Source organism: Anoplopoma fimbria, chromosome 5 (genome assembly GCF_027596085.1).
Source record: "Anoplopoma fimbria isolate UVic2021 breed Golden Eagle Sablefish chromosome 5, Afim_UVic_2022, whole genome shotgun sequence".
Taxonomy (NCBI): Eukaryota; Metazoa; Chordata; class Actinopteri; order Perciformes; family Anoplopomatidae; genus Anoplopoma; species Anoplopoma fimbria.
Window position 1 is genome coordinate 16,549,512 of NC_072453.1, and position 19,508 is coordinate 16,569,019.

At 41.7% G+C, this 19,508-nt stretch overlaps 1 protein-coding gene across 1 annotated transcript in view; it reads left to right on the plus strand.

Annotated features, from left to right (window-relative positions):
- Positions 1 to 19,508, plus strand: part of tanc2b (tetratricopeptide repeat, ankyrin repeat and coiled-coil containing 2b) — a 42,901-nt gene that overhangs the window by 22,462 nt on the left and 931 nt on the right. Inside the window, 18 exon segments of the mRNA XM_054598990.1 lie at positions 1,246 to 1,477; positions 2,778 to 2,947; positions 3,251 to 3,529; positions 4,749 to 4,916; positions 5,968 to 6,128; positions 7,167 to 7,275; positions 7,399 to 7,521; positions 8,170 to 8,406; positions 8,497 to 8,709; positions 9,188 to 9,281; positions 11,920 to 12,053; positions 12,771 to 12,894; positions 13,331 to 13,506; positions 14,503 to 14,635; positions 16,848 to 16,939; positions 17,770 to 17,916; positions 18,084 to 18,184; positions 18,355 to 19,507. Coding sequence (XP_054454965.1) covers positions 1,246 to 1,477; positions 2,778 to 2,947; positions 3,251 to 3,529; positions 4,749 to 4,916; positions 5,968 to 6,128; positions 7,167 to 7,275; positions 7,399 to 7,521; positions 8,170 to 8,406; positions 8,497 to 8,709; positions 9,188 to 9,281; positions 11,920 to 12,053; positions 12,771 to 12,894; positions 13,331 to 13,506; positions 14,503 to 14,635; positions 16,848 to 16,939; positions 17,770 to 17,916; positions 18,084 to 18,184; positions 18,355 to 19,507 — 3,846 coding nt within the window.

Consider the following 19,508-nt stretch of genomic DNA (forward strand, 5'->3'; position numbering starts at 1 on the left):
GTCTTAATTTTTTAATTAGTGAAGACAGAGGTGGTAGGATAGCCAATGATAAGCTCTTTTTGAAAATGCATTTTCAAAAATACGAGCACAGACTCACACAGGGTTTTCTACCCGAGGTGGTAGACTTCAAATAAGCTGCAGATAAGTTGGGACTTTGTTTTTACCGTTTTGTGCCGCTCTTCTTTGTGTTAAATGTTGACTTTTAAAACACCTTAGCTGGAGAGTCTAGCTTGCTTTAACCTGCCTGCTCTGTAGACCTGTATGATGTGTGAAACCGGCTCTCTTTCCCGCTCTTCCTCCTCCCGTCTGCTGTCGCACCTCGGTCCCCCCTCCCATGCTGCTTAGCCATCTGCATCCCCGGTCCCAGCCTGATGCATTATGCAGATGTGTTTAAAAAAGAAAAAACAACTTTGCCAGGGAGCCTTATGAAATATTTATACCTGCAGAAAGCCATTTCCCAGCCAGGCTATTAGATCTTGTTAACTCTGTGCATTAATAATGGAGCGCGTTCCCTTTTTCACCCCCTTCTTGTTTTAAAGACCTTTATCCCTTTGTGACCAAAAATTTGCATTTCATTTTGATTAGTCTTTCCTTTTTTCGTCACTGGCCTCTGATCGCTGCCAGAGCCTCTGAAGAATTCAAACTCTTTGTGATCTCTCAGTCGCCAGGAGCGCTTTGTCGCACCTTGTTTTGTTGACTGACCTCCCAGAAAAACTCTCCTGGCCTCGACTGTCCTCTAATGCCGCTGCATCTCAGCACAAAGACACATTCGTTCATTTAATCATAACCAATGTACAAGTACAGGGCTGTGAAATATGACAGTGTAACACTTGACTCCTTCGTGCTGCAGTCATTTAACACATGAGCATGCACGAGCTAAACTCCGGCTCGGTCTCTCTTGGCAGCCGGAAGCGATGAATTATTAATGGCTGAAACCGTACAGTGAAACGAGAAGTATTATGTTTCATTATACTGCAATCATCCACCATGAAGTTGACTCAATCCCAAATGATTTGTAGCTCCAGTAGACGCTGGGAAAACTGTCTGTGCTCTGGAGGAAATGTTATTTATAAAAGTGTTGTCATCTGACTCCCAAAGCTCCCGGACACTGATCCTCAGTTTTTGCAATGCCCAAAGGTTGGTCATGGTTTAGGATTACCACAAGTGGACTGGAGGTGTTCACCTTTATGATTCTCTGAGTGACCTGGTGCTGCTGTCTTCTCCCAAACTCTCTGTCGCCCCCAGGTGGTGGCGTATCACTACTGCCAGGCAGATAATGCCTACACCTGCCTGGTGCCTGAGTTTGTGCACAATGTGGCAGCTCTGCTGTGCCGCTCGCCACACCTGGTCGCCTACAGGGAGCAGCTGCTGAGGGAGCCGCACCTCCAGAGCATCCTGAGTCTGCGCTCCTGCGTCCAGGACCCTCTGGCCTCCTTCAGGAGGGGGGTCCTGGAGCCCCTGGATGCACTTTACAAAGGTGAAACATTACATTACATTACATTACATTACAGTCATTTAGCAGACGCTTTTATCCAAAGCGACTTACAGTCAGTAGTATATTACATACCATTCACCCATTCACACACTGATGACAGGCTACCATCAAGGTGCCACCATCAGACTCTAACTAACATTCATGCAACATCCAGTCCACACCGATGGCAAGCCTTCAGGAGCAACTTGGGGTTAAGCGTCTTGCCCAAGGACACATCGACTGCCGAAGCCGAGTATCGAACCACCGACCCTCTGATTGGAGAACTACCTTGCTCTCCACTAGGCCACAGCCGCCAACACTTGTGGGAACAAAATTGATCATACTTGAAAGTGATTTTCCATTTCAGTTTTTCCCAAATTCAAATGTAGTCATGGTGGTTTATGCCCCAAAACACAGGGAGCAGTCACAGAATATATTTATTGTAGAAAACAGGTATAATGTTGTGTAAAAGGGGGAAAAAAAGCAGTTTTAAATTAAAGATATTCAGAGTAGACTTTATACCAGGGCCTGACTTTTCAACAAAATTGTGCGCTTTTCAGAGCTTAAAGAGAAAAGCATGACAACTTCATATTTCTCTCTTCTTGTGAAAGTCCTCTGCGTAAAGAAATATTGAATTGCATTTAAAAAATACATGTTTTTTAGTGAATATTTATTTATAATAGTTTTATAATCATTTAACTCTACAATCGTACAGAATTAACTAGATAATGTTTATATAAGAATTCTAAAACTACAGTGGTTTATAGCTCTACTCTTCAGTTTGTTGATTGATTTGCTCTGTTGGTCCGAATTCTTCATAATAAACTGGATTTTTTAATAATTTAAGAGCATTTTGTCTCACATTCAAACACAGTGTTTTTGGTTATTTGTAAATGATGCCTCGTCAGATCCTCAGCATTCAATTTTTTGTTGTTTGACTCGCATCCTTGGAGCATGATATTAGATGCATCTTGTGCACATTGTGTTCAATATAATCAAGATCAAAGTTGTTAATCTTGATGCTGGAGCGGATTTTTTTATTAAACCAGACAAAGCTTCACGGGTTGGATTGTTCCAAGCTTTCATTTTAAACAAAATCTGTGTTGATTAGTTTTTAAATATGATGTGAAGTAAGAATGTGTGGCTTAGCCTGAAGGTCTAACTTACTACGTACATTTGATTTCTTTTTTGTTAATCTATTTTTCTTAATGAATGAACCTCCAAGCATAAGATTGTTTTTCATCACAGTCCATCATTTGTATAAAAATACAGGTTATTTTTAATGTGCACTGTTTGATTTCAGAGAGGAAGATCAACTCTGAGGAGGACCTCATCATCCTCATAGACGGTCTGAACGAGGCAGAGTTCCACAAGCCGGACTACGGAGACACCATCGTGTCCTTCCTCACCAAAACCATCAACAAGTTCCCTCCATGGCTCAAACTGGTGGTGACAGTCAGAACCACGTTACAGGTAAAAGGACAGACAGTCAGTCAAGAGCTTCTTTTAAGGTCAGCATGGAACTAAATGTGTCTTCTATTGTTGCCACTAGCAGCTAAAAGGATTTTACATCAACATTATCAGCGGGTTATTTTTGCATCAATTGGAATAAAATGTAAATAAGCTACCCTTAACCTTTCATCCATGAGGAAGAAATAAATGTAGACTAGTTATTCATTGCATTTTAAACTTTATTTTTGACCTTTTTATATAAATAATTTTCCCTTATCAAGATGTCTTTGCACCTTTATCACTGAAATGATCGTGTCTGTTCAGGAGATCGCCAACGATCTGCCGTTCCACCGCATCTCTCTGGACGGCCTGGAGGAGAACGACGCCATAGACCAGGACCTGCAGGGCTACATCCTGCACCGCATCCACAGCAGCCCGGAGATCCAGAACAACATCTCGCTCAACGGCAAGATGGACAACACCACCTTCGGCAAGCTCAGCGCCCACCTCAAGGCCCTGAGCCAGGGCTCCTACCTGTACCTCAAGCTCACCTTTGACCTCATCGAGAAGGGCTACCTTGTCCTCAAAAGCTCCAGCTATAAGGTACGGAGTTGTGCCGCTCACCAACACAGTCGTGCAGTTGGAGCTGCAACAGTGTTTGCAATACACAGAAAATATGGGAATTGAGGCGCTTTAAAACCCTCAGATTGTCGTAATTCACAAGATAAGATAAAATAAAATAAGATAATCCTTTATTAGTCCCGCAGCGGGGAAATTACAGCAGCAGAGAGGATAGTGCAAACAAAAGTCAGAGTAAAAAACACGATCAAAACTAGTATTATAAATAAGTAAATAAGTAATAACACAGTAAAGAATAATAAATAAGTAAAAACTCCACAATAACTAAAATATCAATCAATTTTTAGTATTGTGCAGTGGATTGCACGAGATTGATATTGTATTTTTATATATTTATATATATTAAATATACATTATATATGTATTTCTTCTTATTATATTGTTATGTCTTTTAAATCATAACTCACTGACATCTGAGCTGACAGATATGATAGACAGATTTTAATATTCAGTGTGATTTACACTTTCAGAGGAGCTTTATCTATCTGGAATAAATGTCCATAAATCTTCTTTGAAATCATAGAGAAATCGTGCTTCTTATAATTCGAGAACTTGCCTGAGAATCATCATATTTTTAAGTGCTCTTTAGTATCAAAGTAAACCAGTAATAGTTGTGTGTACCTGCATGGGCATATTACAAACAGGAACTTCTGATGGTTCATTCTGAACACTTTTAATGGAGCCAATTTGCCAAATGTGTTAAAAATATAGTCTTTAAAAAAGACATGACTCAAGTTGAAGCCCACAGAGTTACTCACTGCATCCATAGCAACAGCGAAGAGATGAGGCTTTGAAAACCCCTTTTTCTAAAATAAATATCCTGCTGCTCATGATTTGCCAAGGCAACACTGGAAAGGCTTTTTTTTTTTTACCTGCACTCTGACACCTTGTGTTAAAGCAGTTTCTTAAAAATCTGTCAGAACCCAACACCTTTTTTTTGTTGTTTAAGTGTGCTTTTCATAATGAAATATTTTATCTCACACCTCCAGGCTCATTTAATTTCATGTATTCAGAAGTGCTTCCAGACTCCCATAAGAAAATGAGAACTGATAAATTCACATTCTCCTCGAACCACATGGAACAGTCGTAGACACGCTGTACAAACACGATGCATTATTCATGTTCTGTAGAGCGCCGCCAAAACCAAATCAGCATTACCATTCAGGGTTTTTTTCTCTCTCAGGTGGTTCCAGTCAACCTGGCGGAGGTTTACCTGCTGCAGTGCAACATGCGCTTCCCCACGCAGTCGTCGTTCGAGCGGGCGCTTCCTCTGCTCAACGTGGCCGTGGCCTCGCTCCATCCGCTGACCGATGAGCAGATTTATCAGGCCATCAACTCTGGTTCGCTGCAGGTAATTATCCTTAAAATGTACAAGACCTTTAACCTTGACACTGTTAAATATATCAAGGCTTTCAATTAGATTTATGTATTAAAAAATGGCTGTTGTGATGCAGTTTCACAGTCAACCTTTTCCCAGAGTACAACATTTCAATTCAAGAGCTAAATTAAAATTTCTGTGGTTATACTCCATTCTTGAGCTTAAATAAATAAATAGATTAAATTAAAATGACAAAGCATGTAATGAAATGTTTATTTAACGTAGCCAGGTATTCTTAAGGGCCATGAAAACTTACTTTTCTTAATTTTCTTATATCCTGCCAAATTTATAACAGTTTTACTTGTTTTGTGATACATATTTATATATTTTTTGTCTTCCCTGAAGCGTTTCAGCTGTAAAAAAAAAAGATGACATCCCATGCCTTTAGCAATATTTGCCTCAAAAAAAAAAAAAAAAAAAAAAATTGTCATTGTCACTCACATCTGATAAATCAACTCATTCCTGATTCGGGTATTTATCTTAGTTTTGAGTGGGAAATTCTTAATAAATATAACCAGATTTTTTTTTTTTTTACTTGATTGTTTATTGCTTATTTCATGAAGAATATTTAATGTTATAGAGACATTATTTACACAATATTTAAATATATAGTAGTACAAGTTTTAGGGGCTATAAACTTTTTAAGAAAAGATTATTTTGCTTTTTCTTTTTTTTAATTAAAAGAATACAAATAAATGCAAATTATATTTATTTTCTGCTGGAAGACAAAAAATGCAATAGTGGTCTTCAGCCTGCTATCAAGATGAAATGAAGAGTATTGACATTATTATAATTAAATCAGTGACAAAGTTAATGTGTGCAGTGCTTTGGACTAATTTTGTCTTTGGAAAAGTCTGAATATAAAATGAGATAAAACTTAATCCCAAGGAAAATTGTTCAATATAAATAGAAAATATTGCATCCACAATCATACAAATACAAATCATGTAATGAATTAAGTTTTTCCTTACTAATAAATAATAGTCATAAATATCAAGTAACATTGAAACGTCTGTGTCTGCAGGGCACTCTGGACTGGGAGGATTTCCAACAGCGTGTAGACAACCTGTCCGTCTTCCTGGTGAAGAGGAGGGACGGTACCAGGATGTTTGTTCACCCGTCCTTCAGGGAGTGGCTGATCTGGAGGGAAGAAGGAGAAAAGACTAAGTTCCTCTGTGACCCGAGGTGAGGACAGACAGGAGAACCGGGGTTTTGAATGAGAGCAGAGGCATCTGTGAAGAAGAATGTGATCGTACTGAATGTTTAGAAACAGGGTTTATGATCAAACTCTGCTAATGTAAGGAAACAGCAATTCTTTAATATTTTGCTAAATGGGATAGTTTGGGTTTGTTGAAGTGGATGTATGAGGTACTTATCCATAGTCAAGGTTACGCTTTCTTCAAAACCACAAGACTCCATTGACAAAAACAGTCATTTTACCTCGTAGAGCACAGGAGTTGCTGGTTTACCGCTGCCTCAATCGGCTAGTTTGTTTGTGTTCTTATGTGAATTTGGTGGATCTGAACTAACAGTTTGAAACACCAATGTCACACAATAATACATTCTAACTAACCGATCGATTCAGCGGTAGACCAGCAACTCCTGTTATCTGCGAGGTAATGTTACTGTTTTTGTCAATGGAGTCTTGTGGCTTTGAAGAGAGCTTTGTTAATGGCCGTAAAGAGGATGTCAGGGTGGGACGTTGATAACAAAAGGACCATAAAAAGGACATTCAAATGAACATCCAAAATCCCCTATTTTTTTATTATAGGATGATTGATTGAATAATTGGTTGTAAATCTTTTGAACATCAATTTCAGCTGTTTTCCAGAAGTATATTTAACTGAATTGAGATTAAAATGATGAAAAAGTCAATTTTAAGCATTTATTATGTAAAATATTGATGATATAATACCAGGATTTAAATTACCGGGTAATTAACGCAATCGAAAGTTAATATTCATCACTTTCTATCAAAAATGTGACAACAAATGATTCTTCTTCTGCCACTTGCTGCTGTATCTCTTACATGTACTTTTAAGTCATGTATTAATACACATGTCTCTCTCAGTTGCAGGTACATCGTGTTTATCTAGCAGAGGAAGTGCAGGAACATTTTATTCCCTATATTATAATTAGAAAAACTGATTGCACCACCTACTGCTCAGATGATAGCGCGATGTAATGACCTGATGAGTCACTCTGTGTTCGTCCTCTCTGCAGGAGCGGTCACACCCTGCTGGCCTTCTGGTTCTCCCGGCAGGAGAACAAGCTGAACAGACAGCAGACTATTGAGCTGGGCCATCACATCCTCAAAGCACATATCTTCAAGGTATACCGTTATTTGTCTCCACACACATCTGTACAGTCACACATACATACATACACACACCCACGCACAGCTGTGGTCTGGCTCCAAAGTAATGAATATTTACAATCCATCTCTCTCTTCAAGGGTCTCAGCAAGAAAGTTGGAGTTTCCTCATCCATCTTGCAGGGCCTGTGGGTATCCTACAGCACAGAGGGCCTTTCAGCTGCACTTTCTTCGCTCCGAAACCTCTACACTCCCAACATCAAGGTACCAGCGCTAACAGAGCAGAGAGGAGTCCTACTTAAAGAGTATTTCTTAAAGTATGTTCTGGGTACCAAATCAAGACTACTTCTTGAAAAAGGCTTCCCCGAAAACTTCCTCTCTCTGGACTGGGTTAACTTTGCATGTCCTCATTTTTACTTTTTGGAAGCATTGTGTCTTTGGGTTGTCTATCCATCCGTCCATGTCTCTACTTTCGCCTTCCCTTAATCTCGTGAACGCAATATCTCAGGGAATTTCTTTTGATTTTGCACAATCGTCCATTTGGACTCAAGGATGAAGTGATTAGAATTTGGTGGTCAAGGGTCACGTTTTTGGTCCATAAGTCAAGAATTCATATGACGATTTCATACAAGCATCTAATAACTTGTTCTAACGTACTCTTATTTCTTTATTTGTGTACAATAATTAAATGTACATTTTCATATTTCTTTTTTTAAATTACGTCCTATATTTGCACTGTGTTTACTGTTTTTACTGTTACACACCAATCAATCACCTAGCCAAATTCCAGATGTGTACTTGGCAATAAACAGCTGGTTAAATAAGGAAGCTATGACATTTTGGACAGACATGGATGTATATAATATATATAACTACAGGGTGGTAATTCTAGTAATGTTTTTTTCTATCCAGGTGAGTCGTCTGCTGATGCTCGGCGGTGCCAACGTGAACTACCGCACCGAGGTCCTGAACAACGCCCCCGTCCTGTGTGTCCACTCCCACCTGGGCTACATGGACATGGTCGCTCTGCTGCTGGAGTACGGCGCCTCGGTCGACGCTCCGTCCGAGAGCGGCCTCATGCCGCTGGGATACGCCGCCGCCGGGGGACACATGGCCATCGTGACGGCGCTGTGCCGCAGGAGAGCGAAGGTGTGTGGAGAGTTTGACTTTTGTTATGAGCCAGATCTCCTTCCTTCCTTCCTTCCTTTTCCCTGATCATCTCCATGTCCTTGTTAACAGGTGGACCACCTGGATAAGAACGGCCAGTGCGCTCTGGTTCACGCGGCCCTCAGGGGTCACATGGAGGTGGTGAAGTTCCTGATCCAGTGTGATTGGAGCATGGGGCCACAGCAGCAGGAGCAGTCTCCACAAAACCAACAACAGGCGTCCTTCACCAAGAGCCACGCGGTCCAGCAGGCCCTCATCGCTGCAGCCAGTATGGGATACACAGAGGTACAGCAGGGTTGATGATCAGGCCCTCCAGTGTCTTTAATCCAACACTAATATTGATCATTTTAGAATTTTTGGGGAGTTTTTCTGTTTTAATGTTTAACTGAGGTGCTCAGTTTTGAAGCTGCAGGGGGACAAAATATAAAAATGCTAGATTGACTTTATTATAAAGACATTCTGTGGCTTTGTGCATCACATTCACTCCAATGTCGTCAGTATATTATATTCTGTAGCGCATTAGGATAAATCATAACTTCTCATTTGAGCTTAAATTACAGTGTGTCAGCAATTTTTAATACCGGAACAGCCGCCAAAGTCCTGTTCAGAGGGACAAAAAGAGGATTTATATTCAGCCTCTTAGATCAAGTTACGCTTGAGTAATGCAGATTCATGATAACAAAAGTGGTTTTATTTTCATAATTTATTTTGTAAAAGTTATGACCCTTTAATCTTTGTCATCTCAAATATTTCCGCCCACCAGATTGTGTCCTACCTGCTGGATTTGCCAGAGAAAGATGAAGAGGAGGTGGAGCGGGCGCAGATCAATAACTTTGACACCCTGTGGGGGGAGACAGGTGGGTGATCCCTGTTTGTGCAACATTGTGAACAACAAATCTGTGTTGTAATTGCCAGGAGGAGAGCTACTAACGTTAACAGCACCGAAGCAGCTAACAGGGGTTCCATTCAGTTACAATATGTTGCATTCAGGCTCTATCCAGTAAAGATTTGTATTGGGCGAAGGTCAATAATAACCTTATCATGATGTGTTCTAATGTAATTTTGTAAAAATGTAGTTTGCTGCGAGAAACTTGAAAAATATAGTTGTTTAAAGGAGATGTTTTAACAGAAATATAAAATAGGTATTAGAGAGGGAATCATGGCCTGTTTAACTTCATAACGATAAGATTTTTTTAAATCAATAAAAACACAATCTTTTATTTCCTAATCATTTGAATTATGTGTTTTTATACAAATAACCACTATAGTTTACTGGAACAGTTGAAGGATGACTTTTTGGATTCTGATGATTTACACTGACTTTAGAGTGGTTCAAAATAATTGTTTGCGACACTGGTGATAAGAAATCATATGGATCCTTGTATACCAGCTAATAACCAGACAAAAAACGAGATAGGGGCATCTCTAAAAGTTATATTTGCCTTTTTTCCTCTGCTGATTTGATCATTGACTCAAACCGTGCGAGTTTTGTGATCTGTTACACCCGTAGTTCATTTAAATGTGAAATCTCTGGACAAAATGTGCAAAAAAACATGCAATACATGCAATTAATTGTCGTTTTTTTTAAAGCATCCTCTTAAGGAGTGTTTTGTGAGAGGGGTTTTTCCGTGTGGCACCGTGAGGCAGAGCGCTGCAGTGCGGATGAGAGAGACCGTTCTTGTGTTTCTGCTGCTGCTGCTGCTGCTGCTGCTGCTGCGTCAGATGCTGATGGCAGTGCAGTGGTGTCATTGGAGCTCACAGACAGGGAGGGGGGGGGATGAGTTTGCTCCAGGGTGTTTTAGAAATGACTTGTCTGATTGCCCTCTGGCAGGGTGTTGAAAAAATATAGCATATCATTGTATCCTAAAGCTATGAAAACTCATCTCCAGCATTATTCCCAAGTGTCCACTGGATAGGTCAACTGAAAAATACATTATTCCTTAACAGCCAGAGGAAGTTGTGTATATGCACAGATATACTCACTGAACTGTGTATAACAAAGTCAAATTTAAAGGTTGAAAATAGAGCTAGACTGATAAATCGGCTGATATTATATCATTGCAGATATATCAGTATCAGTGTTTATGACGGCCGATAAGTAACAAACTACAGACACAGAGTTTGTCAACCAAAGAGCACTGAAGAGTTGATTTTTCAACCATAAAGTGTCTTGCTAAATATGTATATTGTTCTGAATAACTATAATTATCCTTCACTTTCAAAAAAAGGATTGCTTTTTTCTGATATTGTTTTTACAGCATTTTAGTTTGCTTTACTGTTTTTATGTGTTTTTATGTGTTTTGGTTTATTGTTAGGTGTTCTGTTTTATTGAAAAAGCACTTTGTAACAGCGTTTTTAAAGGTTCTTAATAAATAGAGTTTATTATTAGCATTATATAGTTATGAGAAAAATAATCATAGAGATCTGTATCTTCTTGTTTGTTTATGTTATGCATGTATGATTAGTTTTTTTTATGCTAGCGACCCATATATCTTTATCAGATGTTCTTTCAACTCCCAAATATCAATATTGGAATCGAATCCAGTCGGTGTCAGGTAGTTGAAACCGGGGTCAGACTCTCTGAGGCGTTTACCTCTCCGCTTAAAATAGATTTGTTCTCTCTGCTTAAATTATTCCATTTATAATCGTTACATTTGAGAAGATGACTTTTCAAAGGCTGTTGCTTGTAACAAAATCTCAAGGGTCTTCTCTTCTCCTCTTTTCTCCTCTCTTGTCCTCTTCTTTCATCCTCTCTCCTTTCTCCTCGCTCCCTCTTCTCTCCTTTCTCCTTTCTTCACTTCTCTTCTCCTTGTTTCTTCCCCTATTCTCTCCCCTCCTTTCTTTTTCACCTCTCTTCTCTTCTCTCTTATCCTCTTCTCTTCTACTCTTTCCTCTCCTTGTCTCTCCTCTTTTCTCTCTCCTGTTCTCCTTGTTTCCTGGTTTCCTCTTCCCTTCTCTCCTCTCCTCTTTTCATCTCTATGTTTCTTCTTCTCTTCTCTTCTCTTCTCCTGTCTTTAAAGCAAGTCTCCCAGAAATGTTCTATCAGCTATAAATGTATGTATGAACCCACAGAGAATAATTATCTTAATCTCCAGACCCCGTTGGCTTTACAGCGAGCTTCAGCTCATTGTTTAACTGTCCAGAGCTCAACTTTACTGTTTTGGTCCAGTTTCACTGCTCTCATATCGTTTTCATCCTCAGGGTACCTACTACTCTAAGAACCCACTGTGCACTACCTGCTCACACACAGTTAGCGACTAGTTAATGAACACAGAGGAGCATTTAGCTGCTACAAGTCCAGATATTTCCCTCAGGAGCTGCTGGTAGAGACCAATATTTAACGTTGATCATTCATCAGATGGACACAAACATGACTCCAAATGAATAAATAATGTTGCTCTGTCACTGATGTCGTATAAGCTTTCTATCCACCACCTTTACCCCACTCGTCATCACCTCGCCCCTGATCTATTGTGTGTTTTTTTTCGCGTCCAGCTCTGACCGCAGCCTCCGGTCGGGGGAAGCTGGAGGTTTGTCGTCTGCTGCTGGAGCAGGGGGCGGCCGTGGCCCAGCCCAACAGACGAGGAATCGTCCCGCTGTTCAGCGCCGTCCGACAGGGACACTGGCAGGTTAGTGGCTCCCCGATCCCTTACTCTCATTTAAAACATGTTCTATTTAAATGCATTTGCTTTTATTTAAAGTGGCCCTATTATGCTTTTCCATTTTTTCCCTCTTCTTTAGTGTGTTCAATATATTTTTGTACATGTAAAAGGTCCGTAGAGTGTAAAACCTGAAGTCCACGCCTAAAAGGAGTTACCCTCCCCTTCAGAAGCTCCTGAGCTCCTGAAACGGCTCCATTGAATTCTCTCCTTCACTTCCTTGACTTTATGAGGTCATTATGTTACGGAAGTCACGTAAAACTCCTTCCGGCTCATTTGGGCCTCAAACAACAAAAGATTGAAATGTGAAACGTTGACCAATAACAACAGAGCGGGCTAGCTGACCAATCAGAGCAGACTTTGCTTTCTGGAGGGAGGAGCAAGCGCAACTACGTAGCGTTTCAGAGAGAGGGTGAGAAGAGGTGCTGCAGGACAGCCAGGATGAGAAAAACAAGGAGGATTATGGGCATTAATGCATGTAAAGATGTTGTAACTGTAACTTGAGGTAAAAAATATACACCAGAAAATAGCACAATAGGGCCACTTTAAGTGTTCTCCAAGACTTGGAAATTGTGTCTGGAAACTAATATTTTTTTGCGATTGTTCTTCATCTCACAAACACAAAGCAATTGAGGCATCTAGTTGCTGTTATCATGATGACATTGGTGCTGTTTTTGGGTCTTTTAGATCGTGGACCTCCTCCTCACACATGGCGCCGATGTCAACCTGGCTGACAAGCAGGGTCGGACTCCTCTAATGATGGCCGCCTCAGAGGGACACCTGGGGACTGTTGAGTTTCTACTATCTCAAGGTAAGGTGCTATAAAGATAAAAAAAAAAAAAACCTGTGTTTAGAGCAGATTTAAAACATTAAATATGAAACCAAAGTACAAATAGGAGCTCATAACACAAATAGATACATACATGAATAAATAGGAAGATTTTCTATAGTGCCTATGTTCAGATTGTATCTTATGAGCTGAGAATACAAGACTATTTGGTGTATTTTTCGTTTCTCATACTTGTGTTTACCTCGTAGTCCTTCATGGAATTAAATTCACAGCCACTGCACTAATAAAGACGAGCGTAATTACAGTTTTCAAATTGTGTTTACAATAATTACAGCCAAATTAAATCAGCGGCAGATTTTAAAAACCCATTAAAAAGCATTAAGCAGGAAGTCGTGAAAAGAATTCGGAGTGAAAGAACCCTGGCTGTGTCTGACGGCTGCCCTTTCTCTTTTCCCAGGAGCCTCTCTGTCTCTGATGGATAAGGAGGGTCTGACGGCTCTGAGCTGGGCCTGTCTGAAGGGACATCTACCCGTCGTCCGCTGCCTGGTGGAGAGCGGCGCTGCCACCGACCACGCCGACAAGAACGGACGCACGCCCCTCGACCTGGCAGCCTTCTACGGCGACTCGGAAGTGGTGAGAGTTTAAACCCACGAATGAAAAGGGTCTTAATGGAATCCCTCCACTTAGAAATGTGTATGGCTTATTGTTACTTCATTTGGATGTTTGACCTTGATACAAATTCACCATCTGAAGTTTATCCATGCTCAACTTAAATCAGATTTTATGATGTCTGTTTCAAGAATTTTTCACTTTGAGACCAAAAATATTTATTCAGCAGATGTTGGATTTTTTTTTATCGATGGAGAAGTAGATGTCATTTTTTAGAAAGTTTAACAAGAGTGTCTTTATATCTCTTAAGATATATTTAAAGGAAATCTTAAATTCGTGTGTGCTATTGACTGAAAATATTAGCTGGCTTGAAATTCATTCTCTCTCAGATTCATACGGTTCTGAAATTATTTTCATCAAACAGTATCTTGTTTAAGTCACAATGTTACAGATTTCAGACTAGTTTATTTATTTCGTATACGATTGCTTGTGTTTAGACATTTGCCTTCTTTTGTTTTAGGAAAAATGCTTTGCTTTGCAGAAAAACACATATATGGTATCTTATTTATCTTTATTTCAGAATTTAAATTTGATGAGAAACCTCCTCATTTTCAACACAAATATAGAAATAAATTAATAATGAAAGAATAAGTTGGCCAGTCGATCAACAGAGAACCATCTAGCAACTATTTTGAAAGTTGATTAATCATCCGAGTCATTTTAAAAAAAGTTTTTTTCAGCTTCAGCAGCTCAAATGTGAAAACTTGATAGTCGTTTTAGACTTCTATGATAACACATTTAATTTATTTTAGTTTTTGGACTGCTGGTTGGAAAAAACAAGGCCCCTGAAGGTGCCATTTTGGCTGTAACCACACCTTTGGGTGCGACTAAGTCTATTTCTGCATTGATACTCAAATGAGTCAGTTTAGATCCCTCACAGAGCCAATCTTGGTTTCAAATGTTGGCACTTCTCTAAATGTATTAACATACAAAACATTTCCCTCTCTCTCTCCTCCTCAGGTCCAGTTCTTGGTTGACCACGGGGCCATGATCGAGCATGTAGACTACAGCGGGATGCGACCCCTCGACAGGGCGGTGGGCTGCAGAAACACGTCGGTGGTGGTCGCCCTGCTCAAGAAAGGAGCCAAGATAGGTAAGAGCGGGTTGACAGTAATGATCCTAGCCACTTAGCTCACAAAGGAACCTCTCCTAAATGCAGGATCGTCGTCCTGTAGCTCTCTAACAAAAAGGTCATTTTGCCCGCCGTGAAATGAGATACAATTGGAGATTGTATATATTTTGGTTGAAAAGGTCATGCATTGGAGTTTCAAGCATGAGCTGCATGAAAAAGACCATGAAGGGAGAATCCAAAGATGAAAACGCGCTTTCTTTTTACGTACACGCCTCCTGCTGGTCGTTAAAGAGCACTGTAGCATTTTACTGCTATAAGCCATGGATTCAGGTTTGTGTCTCCATGTAGCTTTAACCACTTCCTGCTACTGTATGTCATCCACCCACCCCTCCACCCCCTCCACCACTGCTGCTTCTCCTCAGCTATTTATGGCTCTGATGTGCATTTCTTTTTATTGTAGTACTGTTGCCGCTGTGTTGTTTTGCCTTTTCTCTCTCTCTCTCTTTCTCTCTCTGTCTCTCTGTCTGTTTGTCTCTATCGCTCACGCTGTCTCCCTGTTTTCTCTCTCAATCACATCCTCTCTCTCTCGGTTCCTCTGCGGTTGCTCAGAGACAGGTTGTTATTAGCGCTTGCGATGTTTCTTTTCGGTATCTCTCTTTTATCCTTATTTTTCCTTTTGCCGAAGCACTTACCTCCGCTTCTCACTGCTGCTTTTCTTTTGTGTTCCTTTTTCTCACTTCTCCTCCTCCTCCACCACCACCGCCATCACCTCTCTTTTTCTTTCACCTTCTCGCTGTTTTCTATCGCTCTGCCCTCCACCACTTAAACTCCTTCCCTTGCTCTTGATCTCCTTCCTCCTCCTTCCTCCTCCTTCACCCAACACCCACCCACTCTTGCCCCCATCCCCCGCCTCTCTCTCCCGGCCCCAGGATGTCAGACGCTGCCCAGTCGGCCCCGAGGTAAAGCCAAGGCTGTCGACTTCTCACCCCACCAGGCATTTTGACAGCTCTATCTCCTCTCTCTGTGTTGTCTGTGTCGCCCTAAGTGTCGGCAGGCCAGCTTAGCTTCTCAAAACTGACAAATAATAACATGCAAAGGTATTAGCACTGACAGTGATGCAGTCGGGATTGCCTAGAGGTTAGATGCTAACATTAATGACAGCATGCCCGGCCGAGCATCGAGGTGTTGACCCTTCCATCCCACAGATGCATGACGGAAAGCCCCTCAGTTACTCTTGCGTGGTCGTGATCTAGCAGAAAAAGATGCATGTATTTGTAATTCCTCTGTGCCACCGCCGCCACAGACTGAGGTGATAAACCACTGTGCTGTGCATCGTTCATCTTCCAGACGTTTTCCTCAGTGTCAGCTAGGCCAGTCAGCAGCATTCCTACCCTCACCACCACCACCACCACCACCAGCAGCACCACCAGCAGCAGCAGCAGCAGCTCAGAGGACAGCTAACGCCTGCAGAGCTCCGTTATATTTCCCTCCTGCTTGCCTCTTTTGTTGATCGCACCTGCCCCGTGTCTCCTTGTGCAAGATCCCCCCCTCCTCTTCATCCCTGTGGTGTCGTGTACGTGTGTCAAGGTTTGCTGTTGCGCAGATACAGAAAAGACACATCAGTTTCAGCAGTCTGCAGGGATTAAGTGTCTTTCTTTTCCCCTTTTTTAGTTTTTAAATACACAACACAAAGTGTTTTCCTGCTCTCATGCTGGTCTTGAATCACATCCCTGAATCAGCCAGTAGCACACAGGCTTACTGTACAGCTGCATTTCTTGACAAGACAGAAAATGTGTCTCAATAGAAAGACATTACAGCATTTTATGGGTTTTTTTGTGCTCTACATTTGACTCTTTCTGGGCCAAAACAGATTTGCAGATAACTGCTACAGTTACGTTTAAGCAGCCATTTGAAAACAATTCAAAATGTGCTCATTCTGCACATAAAAACACTCTGCACTTAAATATTGGCGGATAGTATTTGACCCAGGTCTGATGTCCCGTAGTGAGGTCACAGTGTTCTCGAGGCGTAATCTTTTCTCTGCAGTGGATTGCCTGTCTTTTCCTGTCTCCTCCGTTCTCCCATTTTGGCTGTTGTCCTCATCCCTGTTATTAATGTTGTGTGTAGTGTAACTCCCAGTCGCTCCTTCCCTTCTTCCTCCTCTTCTTGCTTATTGCTCCGTGTCTCTCTCACTGTGTTTCTGTTTTCATCTGCTCCTTCCTGTGTTACCCAGGTCCAGCCACATGGGCCATGGCCACCTCCAAACCCGACATCATGATCATCTTACTCAGCAAACTCATCGAGGAGGGGGACAGCTACTATAAGGTCAGAAAACGGGAGCTCAGATGTTTGAATTATAGATTTGATTTTATTCTATTTGCACACGAATAGGACTTCAAAAAATCCAGATACTGAAAAAAATAGAAATGTGAAGGGCTTATACAACAGACCTCTCCTCAACATAAGGAGAAAAACACCTAAGCTAACATGATTTAAAAAAATACAAAAATAATAAAAGACAAAAAGAAGCACACAAAATGAGCCAAAAATCTAACCAATAAATAGATAAGCCAATAAAAACAAATACTATTTATTTAAGATTTAAATATTTTAAATAGAACTTAAAAACAAAACATATAAAAGAATAAGAAAACAAAAATAATCTCTCTCTTTCTCCCTCTCTCTCTCTCTCTCATATATATAAAAATATCAGTGATATGATAAATACATTTTAAATACAATTTAAACCCTATTTCTATATAATTATTTAGGAATGTGTAGTGATTTAATTTCTTACTGTTAATGTCATTTATATTATATAAATTATAAATGATATTTCTTCTTCAAAAAGTATACATCATTTTCTTCTCATGGTGTGGACACGGTAGAGGACTGCATTTTTAGTATATCTGTATTGTAATATTACAACCAAATATATATATATATATATATATATATATATATATATATATATATATATATATACAGTGAAAACAAGATTCTCCTTCTGAGAATGAGCTCAAACTGAGAAAGAATATTAAACAAATGTTTTCATAAATGTATATAGTTTGTTTCTGTTTTATATTGTGAACGATTTGCTTAATTACTTCACTGTGAATCGAGGGTAACCAGACTTCTTTACGTTCGTCCGGCAGAAGGGGAAGGTGAAGGAGGCAGCGCAGCGTTATCAGTATGCCCTCAAAAAGTTTCCACGCGAAGGCTTCAGCGACGACCTCAAGACATTCAGGGAACTCAAAGTATCGCTCTTCCTCAACCTGTCCCGATGTCGGAGGAAAATGAACGTAAGTCTGCACACGACCAGCACGAGGGAATTTATTTACAAAAGCAGACTTATTCAAACTTCAGATGTTCTCACAGCAAAACCAAATTTGAAATCTAATGATAATAATGCTGTTGGCTATATTTTCACATGTCTTTATATGTGTTGGGTTTTGTTTAATCTCTGCAGGACTTTGGGATGGCTGAGGAATTTGCTACAAAGGCACTCGAACTGAAACCAAAATCCTATGAAGCATACTATGCCAGAGCACGCGCCAAGCGTAGCAGCAGGTACACTCCTTTTATCCACATGCTCATCATAATCAATTCAATATGTGAAATGCTCTTTCATGTACATTTTAAATTGTTTCTGCAGCTAAAATCTCATATTTGTGCAGACGCATCGTGACTCCCAATATGTACCTTTTTCCAAGAACTAACCGTCGTTCTTCTTTTCCCAGACAATTTCCTGAAGCCTTAGAGGACCTGAATGAAGCCATGAGGCAGTGCCCCAACAACCGAGAGATCCAGCGGCTGCTCCAGAGGGTGGAGGAGGAATACCATGAGCTCAGCCAGGAGGAGCACCAGCAGCTGGAGCTGGAGCCTCCCCCCTCTCCTCCTCCTACGCCTCCCCCAGAAGACGAGGAGTCCTTGTCCCTGTCCCTCTCCATGCCTCTCCCCCCTCCCCCAGAGCCCCGTCTGGAGGACATGGAGCCCGTCCAGGACCTGTTCGAGGACGAGGACTACCTGGAGCAGGAGCTGGAGGCCATGTCTGTGGGTCTGCCCCCACCCGAGTCTCACTCCAATCCGTCCAGCCTCCCCATCATTCAGAGCCCACCGCTCTCCCCGACACATCCGGATCAGATCTACTTAGCCGGGGGTTCGCCCATGGGCCAGCCCTACGAATATCACCCCACCTCCTCCTCCATGTCCTCTCCGACCCGCGGGTCGTACCAGCCCACGTCGCCCTCCCTCTCCCCGACACATCAGAACCACTATCGACACAGCCCGCCTCATACCTCCCCGGTGCACCAGTCGTCCTACGGCTACAGCCCGCCTTCTATGGGTCCTGGGGGTCAGGGGATGGATCACCAGAGCCCACCGCCTTCCCCTCTACGTCGGGCTGCTCAGTACAGAGCCAGTCCGCCGGTAGAGAGTGTTTGTCTGTACAGGTCCCAGTCTGGGTCTCCCGTGCGTTACCAGACGGAGCAGCTCCCCGGCCGACCCAAATCTCCCCTCTCCAAGATGAGCAGCCAGCGTTCGTTCCAGCTGAGCTCTCAGCCTTCTCTGTCCTCGCAGCACCACCAAGCCCAAGGCCTTCGTCTTCAGCCTTCCATAGCCCAAATAGTCCGCACAAACCAGCCCAGCAACGTGATGGGCAACAGCATGTACGGCGGCCAGATGGGCCACTCCATGGGTGGTCGCTATCAGGGGGGTTCGGTGGACGTTGAGAGCCGACTGGTGTACCAGCCGTCTCTGGATGGACGGTCCATGCCCCAGGTCCAGGCCAGCCTCAGCTCTGGGGCCCTCTGTCAGCACGGCGGCCGAGGAGGGGTTATGGAGTCGGGCCTGTTGAAGGATGAGCTACCCCAGCGCCCCTCCTCTGCCTACCGCG